A 21,525-nucleotide genomic window follows, 5' to 3' on the forward strand; every position below is an offset into this window, starting at 1 on the left:
GCTAATGCTATACAACCTGTCTCAGAGAACGGCATCAACGTCTTTCTCTGCCCACTAGTGCATAAACCTGGGATTGACTATAGATTCAGCCCTCGATGGCATACACCATTTCCAAGTCAAGTATTTTCATTTTCACTCTGTTTGCTTCTCTCTCCACCAACACCCCAGTTCAGCAGGCTTCAGTCCAGGGTCCCTGCCCTAATCTGAACTTCTTCCAGCTCATGCTCTGCCAGTTTATCACAAACACAAATGTGACATTGTCACTCCATCAGTCCCTCATTGAAGACTCCTTGCTGACCTCCTATCCAGAGGGTAGTGGACTGTGGAGCAGAGTGTCCCAGGGATGAATGGGTCATCCTTGGCATGAAGGAAGAAAATTAGACCCTCCCTTTATAGCTCTTTAAAAACCTTTACCTAAATTTGATATATGAGTTCCTCACATTGACTTCACAGGGTCCATGCCAGATTGTAAGCAGGGAGGAAGCCTCTTGGGGAAAGAAAGTACTTCTCCTGTTGGAAGGTTTCTGCAGGCACCCACAACCTTTCATCACTTTCAAAGCAGTTTAAACAATTTTAGTTTGAGTTAAATGATGTCATTTTCATAGAAAGAAATTCAAATGGTAGAATATAATATGGTCAACCCTTGAAACCACATCTGGAGCCTCATGCCTAGCCAATAGTTGGGCTGAAAAACATGACTTCCATGTGCTGCCCACCTCCAGCCTTTATTTGAGAGACTAAATGAGTGAATGATTCCATGTACAAAACTGAATCTTTGTCTTCAATGCTCCTCACAAACGGGAAGATAACACAAAGTTAGTTAAATAAGAAAGTAAAATTGCAGAGGGTTGAAAATATAAAAATACTGAAGTAGACCAGACTCTAGGAAGACAGTCATGAGAGCATGTTTGTGGCTAAAGAAAGAGTTCTTGTCCCTGGTGAAGATTCCATTTTCTGGGCCAATGTTTTAGCTTTAACTTTTACGTTAAAATTATGTGGTATCCTTCATCCACCAGAGAAGTGGGTGGTAGAAGGCATGTGGAAAACCTGAACAAGGCAAGAGGACGGACAGCCTCCAGCCGTTGAAAGGAGCACTTCAGCTCTGACACAGTCACCCAGTGAGTGTGTGGCGGGCAGGTTGTTGGGAGAGGTCATCTGTGATGTTGGCCGGCTGGGTCAAGTACTACAATACCAAGCATGTGGCAGGATTGTACTTTTCTGTATATTTCATGTTTTTTTGGCCAACAAAATGTGAACAGAAGTGACATGTGTGATTTGCTTCTGGGCAGAAGCTTTAAGAGCCTGAGCAATCACACACTCCCTTTTCTCCCCCTTCTTTCTATGTTAATTGTCACTCAAGGACGCTTGGGAGGAAACTTCAAAACTGGGGTTCTTGAATGAGGATGATGTCTAGTGGTACATTGCCACTCCCCGCAACCCTACCATAGGGACAGAAAATGTGAGTGAAAGGTGGGAGGATGGGGGGACCAGGTGGTGGGTATTAGAGAGGGCACGGATTGCATGGAGCACTGGGTGTGGTGCAAAAATAATGAATACTGTTATGCTGAAAATAAAAAATAAATTAAAAAAAACTGTTATGCTGAAAATAGAAAAATAAAAAAAATAAAAAAATAAATCTTTGCTGTTTTAAGCCACTGAGATTTGGGAGGATGTTTGTTACTTTGGCATAACCAGGACCATGCTGACTGGTACAATCATTGGTCCCAATCTACCTTCTTCCCATGACCCCTACAGTATAAAGCTTAATGTGGACTCTAGCACCAAACTACCTGAATTTATATCTTGCTCTGCCAGAGCCTAGCTTCATTCACGGAGACTTTGTGAGCCCCGAAGGAGGTCATGGGTGTTAAAATGCTTTGCCAGCTAATTGTGAGGGACTATTGAACAGCACACTGTGATCCTGTCATTAGGTAATTAACACGATACAGGGAATGCTTTGGAACCTCTTAATGAAAAGGCATTTAGATTTTTTTAAATTTTCTTCTACAAGACAAACATCATAATAAGACAGAATTTTCTTATTGTACTTTTTTTTTTTAACCTTTCTTTTTGTTATGTCTGGGATTTGACCTAAATGAAAGATAGGAGTAAAGAGTGTAAAGCAATAATTAATCTACAGGTATTGCTCCTCCTTGGAAAGACGACCCAGCGGTTGCACCGAACCCAGTGGTTGCACCGAACTGCAAACACACACCATGTGTTTCAAGATCAGCTCTTGAGGGGAGGACCTGTGAGCGTCCTTGGAACTAAAATGAAGGAATTCTGCTCTGCCTTACAAGTCTTCTTCATTTCTGCCAAGGCAGAGCCCCAGGGATGCTTTGCTGTGCCTCATGAGCCACAAATAAAGAGAATATGGCTAGAGATCCTTGCATTTCCTCCCTCTCTTTCCTCCCCACAAACTCTGAGCCTCTGGAAGGCAGGGGTAGTTACTATCTTTGATTTCTGCTTTCCCAGACCATAGCACAGAGCTGAGCACATAGGTATAACCAGTGCTCAAAGGTATTTACTGAATTAATGGACAAGGCTCAAAGGCTTTCTTGCTCTATGGCTCCATGTTGTCCCAGGATGCTTCTGAGAATCCCAGGAAACCACAGGGGTATCTTTGAACCTGCCGCATCTCCCCCTTCAAATAAGGCAGCTTTGCTCTCATCTGTTCCTCATGGCAGGGTTCCAGCTAAAAGTTTTTAAAGTAAAGAATGCCTTAATTATTATTAGTTTTTGCAGCTGTATGTCAAGCTGGGGACCAAAAACACAACAGTCATCCTGCAAAATAATTGAAGGTGTCATTTTTTTCCCCCATTAGAACCATTAAAGAGGAGAGTGTTTGGTATATGGTAAAACGTGAAAACCCTGGGAATTTGTCTTTTGATTTCAATGCTTCAAACAGTTCTTTTTTTAGCCAATTAATCAATCTGCAGAAGGTGCAGGAGGAATGAAAGGAAACATAATCTAGTAGCCATCTGTTAATTAGACTCTCTCTACTGCTGAATGAATGGATGACTAAAAAGACCAACTTCAGGGGTACCTGGGTGGTTTAGTCAGCTAAGCCTCTGAGTCTTGATTTCAGCTCAGATCATGATCTCAGGGTCGTGAGACTGAGCCCCATGTGGGGCTCTCCCCTGAGTGTGGAGCCTGCTTAAGATGCTCTCTCCCCCTCTCCCTCTGCCCAAACCCCATCTACACACACCCTGTGCTATCTCTCTCTCTAAAAAGAGAGAGAGAGAGAGAGAGAGAGAGAGAGAGACCCGCATCAGCACAGGAGCAGTTGGTACTGTGGGAAGAAGGATACCCAACTCCTCCACTTTGGGGGCAGAAACCAGAGTTCCAGTGTTGACTCTATCCCTTGCTGTTTGTGGGAGCTAGAATAAACACCTATATTCATTCCTCTGTCTCCTCTGCCAGTGGGAATGATATCAGCTCCTCAATGCGAATCACTCTCAAAACCACCAAAAGGCAGAGTGTGCATTGAAACAGGCCAGGATATATGCCCGCTGGCAGGCCAGCAGCCAGCCGAAGAGCCATTCTCCCGGAAGCCTACCACTCCAGCCAGAAACCTATGAAAACAGACCTTGTGCATTTCCTTCTCTTTTGCAGTCCCTTAAAAGTTGTTTTTAAGCAGTCCTGGAAAGAGTCTGTGGATACGCACACCCATAGGCACCATCACAGTGTGAGCTGATGCCGGTACTCTGAAAACAGTCGCAAGCAAGCGCCTCGGTCAGGAGCTCAAATTCTGAGCGGGAACAGCAGGACGGAGACAACACGAGGTGGAAAATCGAACTCTAGAAGCTCCTCCTGAAGGAACAGTGACCGTGTCTGCCGAAACACAGGGGTCCCGAGAAGCCCGCGTGAGGTGGGACGCACCTTTTCACCCGAATGGACGCTTAACATACTCAGTCCTCGTCACCGGGACGTTCTATGCCGACCCAGTTAAAAAATACATTCGATCTAAAGATTGCAAACACCTGAAAATCCATCGGCAGATCGAAGAGAAGAAGAACAGCAATTCTGGAAACAGAAAAACAACCACTTTCTGAAAGTTTATCTAATATATATATTTTTTCTTTTTTACATTTTTCTTAGGTGTTTTCCTTTTTTTTTTTTTTTAATTCTTTTCTTTTCTTTTTTCTTTTTTTTTTTCTTTATTCTTTTTTTTTCTTTCTTCCTTTTTTGAACCTCTTTTTATCCCCTTTCTCAACCCTCACGATTTTGGATCTCTTCTAATTTGGTTAAAGCATTTTTTCCTGGGGTTGTTGCCACCCTTTTAGTATTTTACTTGCCCCTTCATATACTCTTATCTGGACAAAATGACAAGACGGAAAAATTCAACACACACACAAAAAAAAAAAAAAAAAAAAAAGAACAAGAGGCAGTACCGAAGGCTAGGGACCTAATCAATACAGACATTGGTAATATGTCAGATCTAGAGTTCAGAATGACAATTCTCAAGGTTCTAGCCGGGCTCGAAAAAGGCATGGAAGATATTAGAGAAACCCTCTCGAGAGATATAAAAGCCCTTTCTGGAGAAATAAAAGAACTAAAATCTAAGCAAGTTGAAATAAAAAAAGCTATTAATGAAGTGCAATCAAAAATGGAGGCTCTCACTGCTAGGATAAATGAGGCAGAAGAAAGAATTAGTGATATAGAAGACCAAATGACAGAGAATAAAGAAGCTGAGCAAAAGAGGGACAAACAGCTACTGGACCACGAGGGGAGAATTCGAGAGATAAGTGACACCATAAGACGAAACAACATTAGAATAATTGGGATTCCAGAAGAAGAAGAAAGAGAGAGGGGAGCAGAAGGTATACTGGAGAGAATTATTGGGGAGAATTTCTCCAATATGGCAAAGGGAACGAGCATCAAAATTCAGGAGGTTCAGAGAACGCCCCTCAAAATCAATAGGAATAGGCCCACACCCCGTCACCTAATAGTAAAATTTACAAGTCTCAGTGACAAAGAGAAAATCCTGAAAGCAGCCCGGGAAAAGAAGTCTGTAACATACAATGGTAAAAATATTAGATTGGCAGCTGACTTATCCACAGAGACCTGGCAGGCCAGAAAGAGCTGGCATGATATTTTCAGAGCACTAAACGAGAAAAACATGCAGCCAAGAATACTATATCCAGCTAGGCTATCATTGAAAATAGAAGGAGAGATTAAAAGCTTCCAGGACAAACAAAAACTGAAAGAATTTGCAAATACCAAACCAGCTCTACAGGAAATATTGAAAGGGGTCCTCTAAGCAAAGAGAGAGCCTACAAGTGGTAGATCAGAAAGGAACAGAGACCATATACAGTAACAGTCACCTTACAGGCAATACAATGGCACTAAATTCATATCTCTCAATAGTTACCCTGAATGTTAATGGGCTAAATGCCCCTGTCAAAAGACACAGGGTATCAGAATGGATAAAAAAACAAAACCCATCTATATGTTGCCTCCAAGAAACTCATTTTAAGCCCGAAGACACCTCCAGATTTAAAGCGAGGGGGTGGAAAAGAATTTACCATGCTAATGGACATCAGAAGAAAGCAGGAGTGGCAATCCTTATATCAGATCAATTAGATTTTAAGCCAAAGACTATAATAAGAGATGAGGAAGGACACTATATCATACTCAAAGGGTCTGTCCAACAAGAAGATTTAACAATTTTAAATATCTATGCCCCCAACGTGGGAGCAGCCAACTATATAAACCAATTAATAACAAAATCAAAGAAACACATCAACAATAATACAATAATAGTAGGGGACTTTAACACTCCCCTCACTGAAATGGACAGATCATCCAAGCAAAAGATCAGCAAGGAAATAAAGGCCTTAAACGACACACTGGACCAGATGGACATCACAGATATATTCAGAATATTTCATCCCAAAGCAACAGAATACACATTCTTCTCTAGTGCACATGGAACATTCTCCAGAATAGATCACATCCTCGGTCCTAAATCAGGACTCAACCGGTATCAAAAGATTGGGATCATTCCCTGCATATTTTCAGACCACAATGCTCTAAAGCTAGAACTCAACCACAAAAGGAAGTTTGGAAAGAACCCAAATACATGGAGACTAAACAGCATCCTTCTAAAGAATGAATGGGTCAACCGGGAAATTAAAGAAGAATTGAAAAAAATCATGGAAACAAATGATAATGAAAATACAACGGTTCAAAATCTGTGGGACACAACAAAGGCAGTCCTGAGAGGAAAATATATAGCGATACAAGCCTTTCTCAAGAAACAAGAAAGGTCTCAGGTATACAACCTAACCCTACACCTAAAGGAGCTGGAGAAAGAACAAGAAAGAAACCCTAAGCCCAGCAGGAGAAGAGAAATCATAAAGATCAGAGCAGAAATCAATGAAATAGAAACCAAAAAAACAATAGAACAAATCAACGAAACTAGGAGCTGGTTCTTTGAAAGAATTAATAAAATTGATAAACCCCTGGCCCGACTTATCAAAAAGAAAAGAGAAAGGACCCAAATAAATAAAATCATGAATGAAAGAGGAGAGATCACAACTAACACCAAAGAAATACAAACTATTATAAGAACATACTATGAGCAACTCTACGCCAATAAATTTGACAATCTGGAAGAAATGGATGCATTCCTAGAAACATATAAACTACCACAACTGAACCAGGAAGAAATAGAAAGCCTGAACAGACCCATAACCAGTAAGGAGATTGAAACAGTCATTAAAAATCTCCAAACAAACAAAAGCCCAGGGCCAGACGGCTTCCTGGGGGAATTCTACCAAACATTTAAAGAAGAACTAATTCCTATTCTCCTGAAACTGTTCCAAAAAATAGAAATGGAAGGAAAACTTCCAAACTCATTTTATGAGGCCAGCATCACCTTGATCCTAAAACCAGCCAAGGATCCCACCAAAAAAGAGAGCTATAGACCAGTATCCTTGATGAACACAGATGCGAAAATACTCAACAAAATACTAGCCAATAGGATTCAACAGTACATTAAAAAGATTATTCACCACGACCAAGTGGGATTTATTCCAGGGCTGCAAGGTTGGTTCAACATCCGCAAATCAGTCAATGTGATACAACACATCAATAAAAGAAAGAACAAGAACCATATGATACTCTCAATAGATGCTGAAAAAGCATTTGACAAAGTACAGCATCCCTTCCTGATCAAAACTCTTCAAAGTGTAGGGATAGAGGGCACATACCTCAATATCATCAAAGCCATCTATGAAAAACCCACCACAAATATCATTCTCAATGGAGAAAAACTGAAAGCTTTTCCGCTAAGGTCAGGAACACGGCAGGGATGTCCATTATCACCACTGCTATTCAACATAGTACTAGAGGTCCTAGCCTCAGCAATCAGACAACAAAAGGAAATTAAAGGCATCCAAATCGGCAAAGAAGAAGTCAAATTATCACTCTTCGCAGATGATATGATACTATATGTGGAAAACCCAAAAGACTCCACTCCAAAACTGCTAGAACTTATACAGGAATTCAGTAAAGTGTCAGGATATAAAATCAATGCAAAGAAATCAGTTGCATTTCTCTACACCAACAGCAAGACAGAAGAAAGAGAAATTAAGGAGTCAATCCCATTTACAATTGCACCCAAAACCATAAGATACCTAGGAATAAACCTAACCAAAGAGACACAGAATCTATACTCAGAAAACTATAAAGTACTCATGAAAGAAATTGAGGAAGACACAAAGAAATGGAAAAATGTTCCATGCTCCTGGATTGGAAGAATAAATATTGTGAAAATGTCTATGCTACCTAAAGCAATCTACACATTTAATGCAATTCCTATCAAAGTACCATCCATCTTTTTCAAAGAAATGGAACAAATAATGCTAAAATTTATATGGAACCAGAAAAGACCTCGAATAGCCAAAGGGATATTGAAAAAGAAAGCCAACGTTGGTGGCATCACAATTCCGGACTTCAAGCTCTATTACAAAGCTGTCGTCATCAAGACAGCATGGTACTGGCACAAAAACAGACACATAGATCAATGGAACAGAATAGAGAGCCCAGAAATAGACCCTCAACTCTATGGTCAACTAATCTTCGACAAAGCAGGAAAGAATGTCCAATGGAAAAAAGACAGCCTCTTCAATAAATGGTGCTGGGAAAATTGGACAGCCACATGCAGAAAAATGAAATTGGACCATTTCCTTACACCACACACAAAAATAGACTCAAAATGGATGAAGGACCTCAATGTGCGAAAGGAATCCATCAAAATCCTTGAGGAGAACACAGGCAGCAACCTCTTTGACCTCAACCGCAGCAACATCTTCCTAGGAACAACGCAAAAGGCAAGGGAAGCAAGGGCAAAAATGAACTATTGGGATTTCATCAAGATCAAAAGCTTTTGCACAGCAAAGGAAACAGTTAACAAAATCAAAAGACAACTGACAGAATGGGAGAAGATATTTGCAAATGACATATCAGATAAAGGACTAGTGTCCAGAATCTATAAAGAACTTAGCAAACTCAACACCCAAAGAACAAATAATCCAATCAAGAAATGGGCAGAGGACATGAACAGACATTTCTGCAAAGAAGACATCCAGATGGCCAACAGACACATGAAAAAGTGCTCCATATCACTCGGCATCAGGGAAATACAAATCAAAACCACAATGAGATATCACCTCACACCAGTCAGAATGGCTAAAATCAACAAGTCAGGAAATGACAGATGCTGGCGAGGATGCGGAGAAAGGGGAACCCTGCTACACTGTTGGTGGGAATGCAAGCTGGTGCAGCCACTCTGGAAAACAGCATGGAGGTTCCTCAAAATGTTGAAAATAGAACTGCCCTATGACCCAGCAATTGCACTATTGGGTATTTACCCTAAGGATGCAAACGTAGTGATCCAAAGGGGCACATGCACCCGAATGTTTCTAGCAGCAATGTCCACAATAGCCAAACTATGGAAAGAACCTAGATGTCCATCAACAGATGAATGGATCAAGAAGATGTGGTATATATACACAATGGAATACTATGCAGCCATCAAAAGAAATGAAATCTTGCCATTTGCGACAACATGGATGGAACTAGAGCGTATCATGCTTAGCGAAATAAGTCAAGCAGAGAAAGACAACTATCATATGATCTCCCTGATATGAGGAAGTGGTGATGCAACATGGGGGCTTAAGTGGGTAGGAGAAGAATCAATGAAACAAGATGGGATTGGGAGGGAGACAAACCATAAGTGACTTTTAATCTCACAAAACAAACTGAGGGTTGCTGGGGGGAGGGGGTTTGGGAGAAGGGGGTGGGATTATGGACATTGGGGAGGGTATGTGCTTTGGTGAGTGCTGTGAAGTGTGTAAACCTGGTGATTCACAGACCTGTACCCCTGGGGATAGAGTATTATGCCTCCATCAGAAAGGATGAATACCCAACTTTTGTAGCAACATGGATGGGACTGGAAGAGATTATGCTGAGTGAAATAAGTCAAGCAGAGAGAGTCAATTATCATATGGTTTCACTTATTTGTGGAGCATAACAAATAGCATGGAGGACATGGGGACTTAGAGTGGAGAAGGGAGTTGGGGGAAATTGGAAGGGGAGGTGAACCATGAGAGACTATGGACTCTGAAAAACAGTCTGAGGGTTTTGAAGGGACGGGGGGTGGGAGGTTGGGGTACCAGGTGGTGGGTATTATAGAGGGCACGGATTGCATGGAGCACAGGATGTGGTGCAAAAATAATGAATACTGTTATGCTGGAAATAAAAAAAATAAAAAATAAAAAAAAAAAAAGAAACAGGCCAGGATGTGAAGTTAGGCTTCTCCACTTCCTGACGGTGGCCCCTGGACTGGGTGCATCAGGCCCAAGTCCTACTCTCTCAGGTAAAATGGGAAAGAGAACGAGTCCCTTGCAGAGCTGGTAGGATGCTTTATAAACTCATATATACAAAGCACTTAACCTGGTATATGCCATTATGCAAAAATAATAACAAGTACTAATTTTTATTAGTAATAACAAATTTTAACTACACATGTTGAATAGGCTAAAAAATTATAAATTGGTCACACAAACTTTTCCTGCTTAAACTGTGCCTGCATTCACTCTAATTACAATAAAACCCATTTCATATACCAGGTAGACAGTTCCTAGTCATAAATTGGCTCCAAAAGGACCAACAAATTTATAATTAAAAAAAAAAAAAAAACTTGGGTCATCCTCAGCTACCTGAAAGAAACAGTGCCTTTGAACATTCTGGAATAAAGGAGAGGGGACAGAGTTAGTTATGGAATCATCTACGATCACTGTGTCATAACTTATCTTTAAAATAACCCTGCATATTATTACTACCTATACCTTTCCCAAATGAGGAAATGGAGTCTCCAGTATTTCCTTTCTTTAGGTCACACAGCTACAGGTGAAACAGCTAGAATTTCACCACAGATGTGTGAACCTAATCCCAACAAGTCATATTCAGAGGTATATGGATCACTGGGGTCTGATTTGGTTCCACTCTATAGGCTCACTACAGTCTCTACCAATTAATTCCAAAGGCATCAGAATTCTTTTTTTTTTTTTTAAAGATTATTTATTTATTTGACAGACAGAAATCACAAGTAGGCGGAGAGGCAGGCAGAGAGAGAGGAGGAAGCAGGCTCCCCGCTGAACAGAGAGCCCGATGTGGGACTCGATCCCATGACCCCGAGATCATGACCCGAGCTGAAGGCAGAGGCTTAACCCACTGAGCCACCCAGGTGCCCTGGCATCAGAATTCTTAAAATGTTCAAAAGCCACCATGTCTTATCCTAGCATAGAAGTTCAGTTTCACAAAGTTCTTCCTTTTGGTGGCCACAGTGATTCTGAGAGGTAGGTAGCCCTAAGGGTTATAAGTTTCCATCTTACAGATGTGGGAATTGAGGATCCAAGAGAATTCAGGTGAGTCTATTACCTTTCCTTTTTTTTTTAATATTTTATTTATTTATATGAGAGAGAGTGAGAGAGACAGAGAGAGAGAGCATGAGAAGGGGCAGGAGCAGAGGGAGAAGCAGACTCCCGCTGAGCAGGGAGCCCAATGCAAAGCTCCATCCCAGGACTCCGAGATCATGACCTGAGCTGAAGGCAGATGCTTAACCGACTGAACCACTCAGACACACATTCTATTACTTTTTCTGTGTCAGGCCTTTTATGTTCATGATCTCATTGCATCCTCAGAACTATCCAATGCCACTAGAGTTCATTCACTCGTTCATTCATTCAATAAGCATCTCTTGAAGACCTCTGCAGATATAAGCAGTAAACCAAATGCACAAGTCAGGAAGTCAGTGTCCATACTCATAGAGCTCCATGAGGAGGGTTTACTACACTGCACAGCTAAGAAAGCATGAGCAAGAGAGAGGCTAAGTCATCCAGTCAAGGTCATTAAGTAATGGCCCCCATTGGTCCTCACTGTGCCAGGCTCCAAGCTGAGGGCTCTGCAGACACTTACTTAGCGGAGGCCTACACTCCCTTTAGCATTAGACTCCTGTGTTCTGTGGAAAGTAATGGAAAGACACAGTGTTGCATTCCTGTTCCAAAACAGTGTGGACCTAGTGAGAGAAACAATCTGCCCATCCATTTTTCATAACAGAGCTTTACACCCTTCTCTTTTTTTGGTAAAATAGATTTAAAAAAACTGAGGTTGCCCAGATGTGTGTGTGTGTGTGTGTGTGTGTGTGTGTGTGTGTGTGTGTGAGTGGTCCATAAAGCATACTTCTTTAAACTCATAACTGTCTTCTTGTGCCATTGAATATTAGGGTAAACCATAATATTTCAGAGTTTTCTATTCTCCTATTTTGTAGTATGCCAAATTTTATCTAAATATTTTTTTGCCTTTGCACATTTAGATAGTACACTGAACTGGTTTAAGGCCTTTCCCTGCCACTTACAAGCTGTATGTCCCTGCTCAGAATTTACTTATCCTGTCAAAGCTTCAGGCTCCTTCTCTGAAGAGCGGGATAAGTAGTAGTAGTATCCTCACAGGGTTTAGCTGAGGTGAATCAGAAACTTTAGTCTAATGGCTGGCACAGGGTGAGGCTTCACTTAAAAATAGCTTTATCGGGGCGCCTGGGTGGCTCAGTGGGTTAAGCCGCCTTCGGCTCAGGTCATGATCTCAGGGTCCTGGGATCGAGTCCCACATTGGGCTCTCTGCTCAGCGGGGAGCCTGCTTCCTCCTCTCTCTCTCTCTCTGCCTGCCTCTCTGCCTACTTGTGCTCTCTCTCTGTCAAATAAATAAATAAAATCTTAAAAAAATAGCTTTATCAACTATTATTACTAGATAGATTCAATTTTCATCATTATAAATAATTTTGAAAAAAAAATCCTGTCTATGGACTGAGGACCACTCTGATGTATCTTTAAGAGGAGAGGGGACTTGGGGCGCCTGGGTGGCTCAGTGGCTTAAAGCTTCTGCCCTCCGCTCAGGTCATGATCCCAGGGTCCTGCTCAGCAGGGAGCCTGCTTCCTCCTCTCCCTCTGCCTGCCTCTCTGCCTACTTGTGATCTCCGTCTGTTAAATAAATAAATAAAATCTTTAAAAAAAAAAAAAAAAGAGGAGAGGGGGCTTTACGGATCTTATAGTAAATGGCATTTCAGAACAACATAAGAAGGCAGGGAGTCTAACAGAGCCAGGATGAGACAAACAGTGATTGCTGGGGGAGGGAAAAAGGAGGAAAGAAGGAAGGAAGGAAATAAGGGAAGAAGGAAGAGAGAGAGGGAGCGAGGGAAAGAGGGAGGTGGGGAGGGAGGGGGAACATTGAGGAGTGAAGAAACCGAGCAAAAAAGAAGTACAAAAAAGAGAGAGAGAGAGAGAGAGCAGGAGACACCAAGAGAGGGCTTGGGCATTCTTGCCTCAAATGAAGGCAGCAGAATCTCCTGTGTTTCATTCCTTGTCCTGCTATGTTGCTAGGTTGCTTGGCAGGGCAACCAGGCCACAAGAATTGAGATCTTTGCTCCAATTAACCGTTGGGGACCAGCCTGTTACTGCTTGGCATTCTGGTGTCATTCCATGACTTTTTTACAACTGCACCGAAAAGACCAGGCACTGCAATTTTCATTAAGATTCACCAAGGATGCCTTTTGAGATCATTAATAAAGATCCTGCCTGTAACGGCTCACCTTAACTCCTCTGAGCTATCAAACCACCCCAAAACAGACCCAAGGCATGTGAAGAGGAGCCACCTGCAGCCACTTCTCAATTTATTTAATGGAACTATTATCTAAGCCGATTTTAATTAATTTAATTTTACGAACAGACATGCATGAGATGGTATTAAATACTATATTAGAAATAAAGTTACACTCAATCACTTTTTTTTTTTCTTTTGCCATTCGTCTAGTTTACGTCATGTTTCTAAAATCAAGTATTTTGGGGGCACCTGGGTGGCTCAGTGGGTTAAAGCCTCTGCCTTCACCTCAGGTCGTGATCCCAGGGTCCTGGGATTGAGCCCCGCATAGGACTCTCTGCATAGCAGGGAGCCTGCTTCCCTTCCTTTCTCTCTCTCTCTCTGCCTGCCTCTCTGCCTGCCTGTGATCTCTGTCTGTCAAATAAATAAATAAATAAAATCTTAAAAAAAAATAAAATCAAGTATTTTTGATGGAATGCATTTACTATGAGGCTTACTTAAAGCTTATTATCTGGTTACTCTCAGATGTTTACTGACTTTCCGTTGCTCTCAGTATTGATTCTGCTAATTTTTCAGGGATGTATGGAGAATCTTCTCAGCTGTGTGTTGACCCTTCGGCTATTAATGGCAGACTTCGGGCCATCAGAAGCAAAAAAGCAATTGTAGAAACCTGATGCTGAGAGGCAGGGTACCATGATTGTTAAGGCCAATGGCTTTGGATTCAGATGGCTCCAGATGGGTGTTCCTTGTTCTGCCACTGACTAGTTGTGTCCTCTTGCACAATTACACAAACTCTGTGAGCTCCAGGTTCCTCCTTGGTAAAGGAGAGGCCAATTTCCAGAGCTTCAGTTAGTCAGGATGAACCCATAAAGCTGTACTTGTCGCTAACGGCTGACATGGACTGCCCTAAACTATTCTGATTATTATGTACTTTGGCGACACCTGGTTGTTCCAAATTTTGCTTACCACCCCTGCCTACCTCTTAGAATTGCTGTGAGGACTTAATGAGATAATACACGCAAACCCTTGTCTCAGTGCTTGGCAAATAGCATAGCAGGCGTTCAATAAACTCTAGCTATTATCATTGTTTTACTGGAATAAAATAGAAACCATGAAAAAGGAACAAGCTTCTATAACTTAACTGAGCCCAATACCCCAGTGTCCAAACTCAGCCCTAAGTATGAGATTCTATTAAATACTTGTATGGTCATCAGGTACCTGCCATCTATTTGAATTTTCAAAAATGTACTCTGAAGTTTGGATCTTATGATCCCCATTTAGAGAAGAGGCCACATAGGCTCGAAGAAATGATATCACACTTGTCTCTAGCCACACGCCTAAGAACAGGAAGAGGCAGAAACCAGGTGAGGTCTGCTGACTGCCGGCCAGGGGCTCCCTCCATGCACACACCCTTTGCACATTCCCCAGAAGTCATCATTCAGGGTACACAGCCATGTCGGCAAGATCTAGCAATGAACTCTCTCTTCAATAAAATGGAATCCTGCCCGCAATTCTTAGAACATCGTCAACTAATATATAAGATCAACGTACTGACAAATGTTTTCTTTAATTTAAATGTCCATGTATTGTTTCTTAAAGAGGCTCCCAGGCTCTCGGCTTGGAGGGAATATTATCACCGTCCCTCTTCTGCTCCACAGCTCCTGCTCTATTCAGGGCCTGACTTCTCTTCCCTGAATTGCTACAAAAATATCTTCCAACCAGCTCTCTTCCTTCAGCATCTGCCTCCTCTCCTCTAGAGTCAACTGGAGACAGAGTGAGTTATGTCCACAGCCGCCTTCTTCATGCTCCGGCTGGGAAATAACACCTCCCTACTTTAAGTCTAAGTGGGTCCCCATGGCCCGAGGGATAAAGCCACAGTTGTCTCACAAGGTCATCACCGAACTGTGCGTCAACCCAGCTGTCTGAATTTAGAACTGTGATCACAAAGACCTGCTTGAAATGGCTAATATACACATGCTTACACAAATACACACGTGTGTACACACATGCCTACGTGTGTGTACACACATGCATGCACACACACACACTCAGGCACTCACGGCCACGTTCCACACATCTGTGCCTACACATGCCACATACACGCGCGATATACACACATAGACATCATTACTACATTTATATACATGCACACATGCATACGCATTTATACAAACACACAGCTTCTGCTGTTCTTAACAGAGAGGATGGCATATTCTTTATGCCTCTGTTTCCAGGAAAACAGCTCTGTTTTTCAGTCAAAAAGACTACTGTAGAGATACCTCTGAAGACAAAATGCAGGGAAAACTACTTCTGTCATTCTTATTCTTCTGTCTGCCTTGACTCTTGCTCACTTGTGAATCCTGCTGGTGCTCTAAGCAGTGACAGGTGACTTCGGGGTCAGCTTGGCACCTGTCCTCACCTGCCTACGATTGCAGAAGGACCGCCATCTAATGTTCAGACTCATTTGTGCCTGAGGCACAGGATCATTTTGAGTGCTGACTTGACATTTGTGCCAAAATTGTAAATCCCACCCCACAAAGAAACCACTGGAGCTCCTGAGATCTAGAGACCCCAAATCCAGATGTCGTCTCACCAACAAAACACCAGCCCCTCACTGCCAGTCTGCACTCTGGGCACCAGTTTAGGACCCTAACTCTTGGAGGAAATGCCAAAAAAAAAAGAACAAGGAGAGACCCTGACAAGGTGGGGATAAAGCCTCAAATAGGGACCCATCTCTGATGACAAATATTCAGGACAGCCATCCAGTCTGGGCATACCAGTCAAGAAACGGCTTGTTTTCATTATGTGACAACACACATAGTGTCATGTTATGTATGGTTCCAGACTTCATGGCTTCTCTTAAGTTTCCCAGTTGGAACAAGTGTCTTTGGGCCTGAAGAAGAAAATCACGTCTTGTGTAAGTGATGGTTAAGACTGTGATAAAGTTATGTGAATGGGATTCTCTTCTGCACGCATTCAGGTAGAAATTCTCTTTGCCAATTCTTCTGTAGGCTGCAACGCTTGACTGTAAGGATGGGAGATCTAGAGTCTGAGCCCACTGTAACTGAAGTTGCCTCGCTCCAGAGTTCTTATGTATTCCTCTGCATTGTGTTTTGTTGTTAACTGGAAGAATTAATGCTGGACCTCCAGTCACCTACGTTATAATTAAGGAGTGTTTGAGTATTAATAGACTCTGATTCATGCAGTTAAAAAATATCCTACTGAACTGTCTTATTCTAAGAGAATAAAAGCAGCCCTTAAGCAATGGATGAGAGAAAGTCCTTGAGTCATTTCAACCTAATCACGTCTCACCTCTCACTGACCTACTCTAGAACTTGAGACAGGAGCCCTTTAATTAGACAAAATGGTCAGGAAGAATAAGGTCCCCTCCGGAGAGATAAATGATAATGTCCTAAGCATCTTAAGCATTTTAATAATCATTGTTCTTTTCTTCTGCAGTATCATCTCTGCAGCATTTCTTCTAAACTCAAGATACAAACTCCTATGGAAAGTCTGTGGATGAATGGATAAAGAAGATGTGGTGTCTATACACACACACACACACACACACACACACACATACATATAATAGAATATTAACCAGCTTGAAAAAAGAAGGAAATCCTTGTATACACACACACACACACACACACACATTGGAATATTAATTAGCTTTAAAAAATAAGGAAATCCCACCACTTGCTTCAACAAAGATGATCCTGGAGTGCATTATGCTAAATGACAGAAGCCAGACAAAGAAAGACAAATACTGTGTATGTGAAATCTAAGAAAACCCAAAACCCAAAACCAAAAAGTCACATTCATAGAAACAAAGTAGAAGGGTGGTTGCCAGGGCTAAGGGGAATGGGGGAAATGAATGAGGTGATATGGGTCAAAGGGTACAAACTTTTCATTATAAGTAAGTTCTGCGATCTGATGTATAGAATGGTGATTATAGTTAATAATGCTGTGCTTGAAATTTGCCAGAAGAGTAGATCTTAAATGCTCTCGCCAAAAAAAGAGAAAAAGATTGTTACATGAGGCAATGGATGCATTAATTGACTATATAATTTTTCTACAATGTATCAATATAGCGGATCATCATACTGCACTTTAAATACATAATTTTTGTCAATTATATCACCATAAAAATAAAAATATTAAAAAGAAAGTCTGTGACAAGTTTTGCTACTTAAACTTGATTTTGATGTGGTTGATCAAAAATCGCAGATTTTCAGAACTGGCAGAGACTTCAGAGGTGGCCCAATTTCATCATTTCTCAGACAGCAAATCCAAGTCATCTCCCTAATGGACACTCATGGGCAAGAGAAAGACGCTCTGTGACCTGTTTATCACTGTACTTCCAGGGACTAAAATGGCAGCATCTAACACTTGGTAGAGCTCCGCAGATTTTTTTTTTTATTGTTGATCTACCTACCAGTTGGCTGGTAGAATAAAGTTCACACACCTAATTAGCTGTAGAATGCAAATAAGACAGCAAGCCTTCTGGGCGTCAGGCCCATTGTCTCCCTTGAAGCTAGTTAACATATTACAATTCATCCCAGTTTTCAGGGCAAGACTCACAAGTGTCCAAATTAACAGCTAAGAAGTATCTTCAATCTTTTCCACATACCTAGAAGGAACTCTGGGTTGGAATTTGAGGGCTCCTCTCTCCACTGTTCTTAGAAGTGAGAACTTCTGCATTTCTGTCAGAAAGGGGGCATGTCTTATCTCTTCCTCCACCTCTCTACTTGGTCTCAGGGATAGTGATGGTGGGATTTTCATCATATCCCCCATAGCAAAGCACAATGCCATCTTGACTGGGCTCTGGTGATGTGTTGGTTCCAGAGGTGAGACCCTGAGGGTCTGCCAGGGTAGCATGTCTACCCACCAGGAACGTGATATCTGGCCAAGTCTTTTTTTTTTTTTTTTTTTTAAGATTTTATTTTATTTATTTGTCATAGAGAAGCGAGAGCAAGCACAGGCAGACAGAGTGGCAGGCAGAGGCAGAGGGAGAAGCAGGCTCCCTGCCAAACAAGGAGCCCGATGTGGGACTCGATCCCAGGACGCTGGGATCATGACCTGAGCCGAAGGCAGCTGCTTAACCAACTGAGCCACCCAGGCGTCCCGATATCTGGCCAAGTCTTGAAATGACCAGTATCACATCAATGAAACAAAATCATATTTAGGGAAAGAGCTTCCATCCTTTTCTTAATTAGGGGACTACACAGTCTTTCCTGATGTCAACAGACCTCTGCCCCAAACTCGAATGAAGTCGGGGATCTGTCAGCAAGTTGAAGGCGTCAGGCACACGGTGTTGGTCACGGCCGCAATTGCTTACATCCCTCCTGCCCACTCCAGGATTGGTTTCGGAAGCCGTCAGGTGATCTAAGCCTTCAGTGGAGATTGTGTGGGGGGTGCACAAGTTGCTCTCCTGCTGGTCTTTAAACCAGACTGACACAGCCAAGGATCACAAACATACCTATTAGACCATACAACCAAGACTGAGTTCCTTAGAAGATTTTTCTGGCCTCTTAATGGCAGTATTCTTCCCTTATAAGATGAAGGCATAAGCCACAGAGAAGATTTCTGCCCATGTACCCTCTTTACTGTTTTTGCTGTGGTCAGGGAAGGCTGTAGTGCCTGGAGGCTTGATTTGGAGCTTCCTATCTGGATCCTCAAGGGGAGCTCTGACACCACTGAGCTTCTGTCTTAAAGCCACAAGCAGTCTAATTCCAAAATCCTTGACCTCATGATTAAGCTTCTATTTGCCAGATACACTGACCAAAGCCAAAGGCACTTGTCACACACTCATGAAACCAACCCTGGTGGTGGCCCTATGATGATTTCCTGTTGGCCTCAGGCTAAAACACAACCCTTATTATGGCTGAGAATGTCTGTAAGCCCTGTCTGCTCCCAGCCTGCAATCCATCTGTCACCACTTTTTCCTCCCCAGACTCTACCAGCTGTCACTGTAGCACATCCTGACCCCCCACATGTCCAGCCACACTCTCCACTCCCCCAGGATCTAAGGTTTGCTCACCTTTTAGAAAACAGCTGAGACAGCTCTACTCTGGAGAGCCTTCTCCAGCACCCTGGCCCAAATGAGCTTTTCTTCCTCTATCTCCTTCTGTACATCCTGGGTTGGATTCATCTTAGAACTTACTGTACCATACTGAGTTTTCTCTCATTGCACTGCACTCCCTGAAGGCAATCACCACAGTCAACTTGGTCCTTGCTGTATCCCCACAAGGACACTGATAATACCAATATGCTGGACAAAGGAAGGTATACCAGGAACGTAATGAAGCTGGCAGGTTCATTGGTTCATACGGGAGAGTTAATGGGCGTGCAGTTTTTGTGTCATAAGTCAAACAACAAACACATCATCCACCTCCAAGGAGGGATGGGGCGGTGTGTCTTCATGCACATTGAAGGCTTGGGTATTATGGAGGAGAAGCCAGATTACCTGATGGTTTTGATCATGCTGAGGCCCATTTCAACGCAGCAGTGGGCGTGGTCCTGGCGGGGCTCAGGAAGCCCTGAAACACAGTAGTAACAGTCCCCCAGGATTTTAATGCGAAGGCAGTGATGCTCCTGGAAGGAACAGGGTGGAGAGGAGAGGACTGAGTCAGCAGACAGGTAAGTGCTTCTGAAAGACTTGGGAAAGCAGGCAGGGCGGTCAGGCAGTCTTCACCCTGGGCGTGGGGGAACACCTACCTTTGAAATACACTTCTATCATCTTCCTAAGAGGTGGGTGGGGTACCCTAAATAAAAGTTTGAAGGGCTCAGAGGTAGAATAGAGTCACAGATAAACACTGGAGTTTGAGCTCAACAAATACAGGGCTGTATCCCAGCTCTGCCACCTACTAACCTTCTGATGAACACCCATCGGGTGGGCAGGCCTGGCCAAGAGTGGGCATTTAAAACACATGTTCAGTGTTCCCCTGTGAATCCTGCTCATCAGTGTCTTTTTCTCACAGGACAGATCTCTGAATTAATAGTTTTTAGTAGTCTTAACTCAAGAATAAGCAATTAAAAGTACAAACCACCCAGGGATGCCTACTATTTCAACTCTGTTTTAGGCCCTTTCCCAACTAAGGTACTGACACTTTAAGAAGAGGGTCTGACTCTGTCTCACATATCATTTTATTCATGTGTGAGTTCATATGTTTATTCATTGAAAAAAAATGTCAATAGGGAACTATGATTAAATCAAGCATTGTCCCTGACACGAAATTATTAATAAGCTCTCTGATGCACCCTATATTAAACAGTGTTAACTCTCACAACAAGCCTATCAAGTAGATACAATTTTTATCCTCGTTAAGGTAAGAGTAGTACCTTCAGTACCTCATAGGTACGGAGGATGGCACAGATGTTTGACAGATTCACAGTCTTGAGGACACGATTCTTACGGAGTCTCAAAGAACAACAAGCACCAGGGAAAAGGTGCGTTTTCACGCTGGGTGGGAAGAGGTTGGATGATGCAGGTTTTCAAGGAAAGAGACCTTCAGGCAGCATAACGTAGGGACTAAGAGCACTGGCTAAAGAATCACATGGCACTGGATTAAATCCTATGCCCCTACAGCTAACTTATCTTCTGAGCCTCAGTTGCCTCATCAGTAAAATGGTAAAAGAATGGGACCTCGTCTTTGACTGTGAGGATGGTAAGATGAGGTGTGTGGAGGTTTAATATGGGGTCCAGCAGACAGGGTACTACATCAGTGTCGACTGTCTCTGTGATGAGGAGTGGGACTCTTGACCCAGTTTTCTCACATTTGTCTGTGATCGTGGGCAGATGACTTTCTCTTTTGGCTTCCTTGGTTACATGGGTGGAACCGAACGACCTCTGAGATGCATCCCAGATCTGAAGTCCTAAAAGCTTACACGGTTTGTGAGTGCAAGGTTCTCCCTGGGGGAGCAGGATCCAAGGACAGAGGAGAGGAGGCACGCACAGGGACACAAGCAGCACAGTGGACACCTTGTCCTGCCAACCTAGATAGCACCATGATGGTTTCCTGATTGGATCAGGGGATTCAGTCATTGTGTTTGGGTAACAAATGAATGAAATCATTCTCACAATACAAAACAAAAATATCAGACAGAGAAAAGAGAAAGAGAACTGGCACAAGTGCTTTCCCGCCTGGATCAGATTGGCAGGATGTTGCCAACCTTCCCAAATGGGCTCAGATGTAGTCTTCAGAACTCTGATGGCATGCACAGCTGTCCCAAGGTTATTTTTGGGAGCTTGTGGTTCCTGTCTTTTGGCTGCTTTGTTGAGCTAATTTTGCAAGAGACCTTCTAATGGGGGGTCTGATCAATAAGGGAAGCTCCAGACCTTCAGCTGTGTCTCCCTAAGAC

The 21,525-nt window shown here is 42.6% G+C and overlaps 1 protein-coding gene across 3 annotated transcripts in view; it reads right to left on the reverse strand.

Annotated features, from left to right (window-relative positions):
* The window catches only part of ADCY8 (adenylate cyclase 8), a 226,567-nt gene that overhangs the window by 107,035 nt on the left and 98,007 nt on the right, over positions 1-21,525 (reverse strand). For all 3 annotated transcript variants that reach the window (XM_032316633.1, XM_032316632.1, XM_032316631.1), the window contains exon 5: positions 19,631-19,758. In XM_032316633.1, coding sequence (XP_032172524.1) covers positions 19,631-19,758 — 128 coding nt within the window. The remainder of the gene's footprint in view (positions 1-19,630; positions 19,759-21,525) is intronic.

Source organism: Mustela erminea, chromosome 16 (genome assembly GCF_009829155.1).
Source record: "Mustela erminea isolate mMusErm1 chromosome 16, mMusErm1.Pri, whole genome shotgun sequence".
Classification (NCBI taxonomy): Eukaryota; Metazoa; Chordata; class Mammalia; order Carnivora; family Mustelidae; genus Mustela; species Mustela erminea.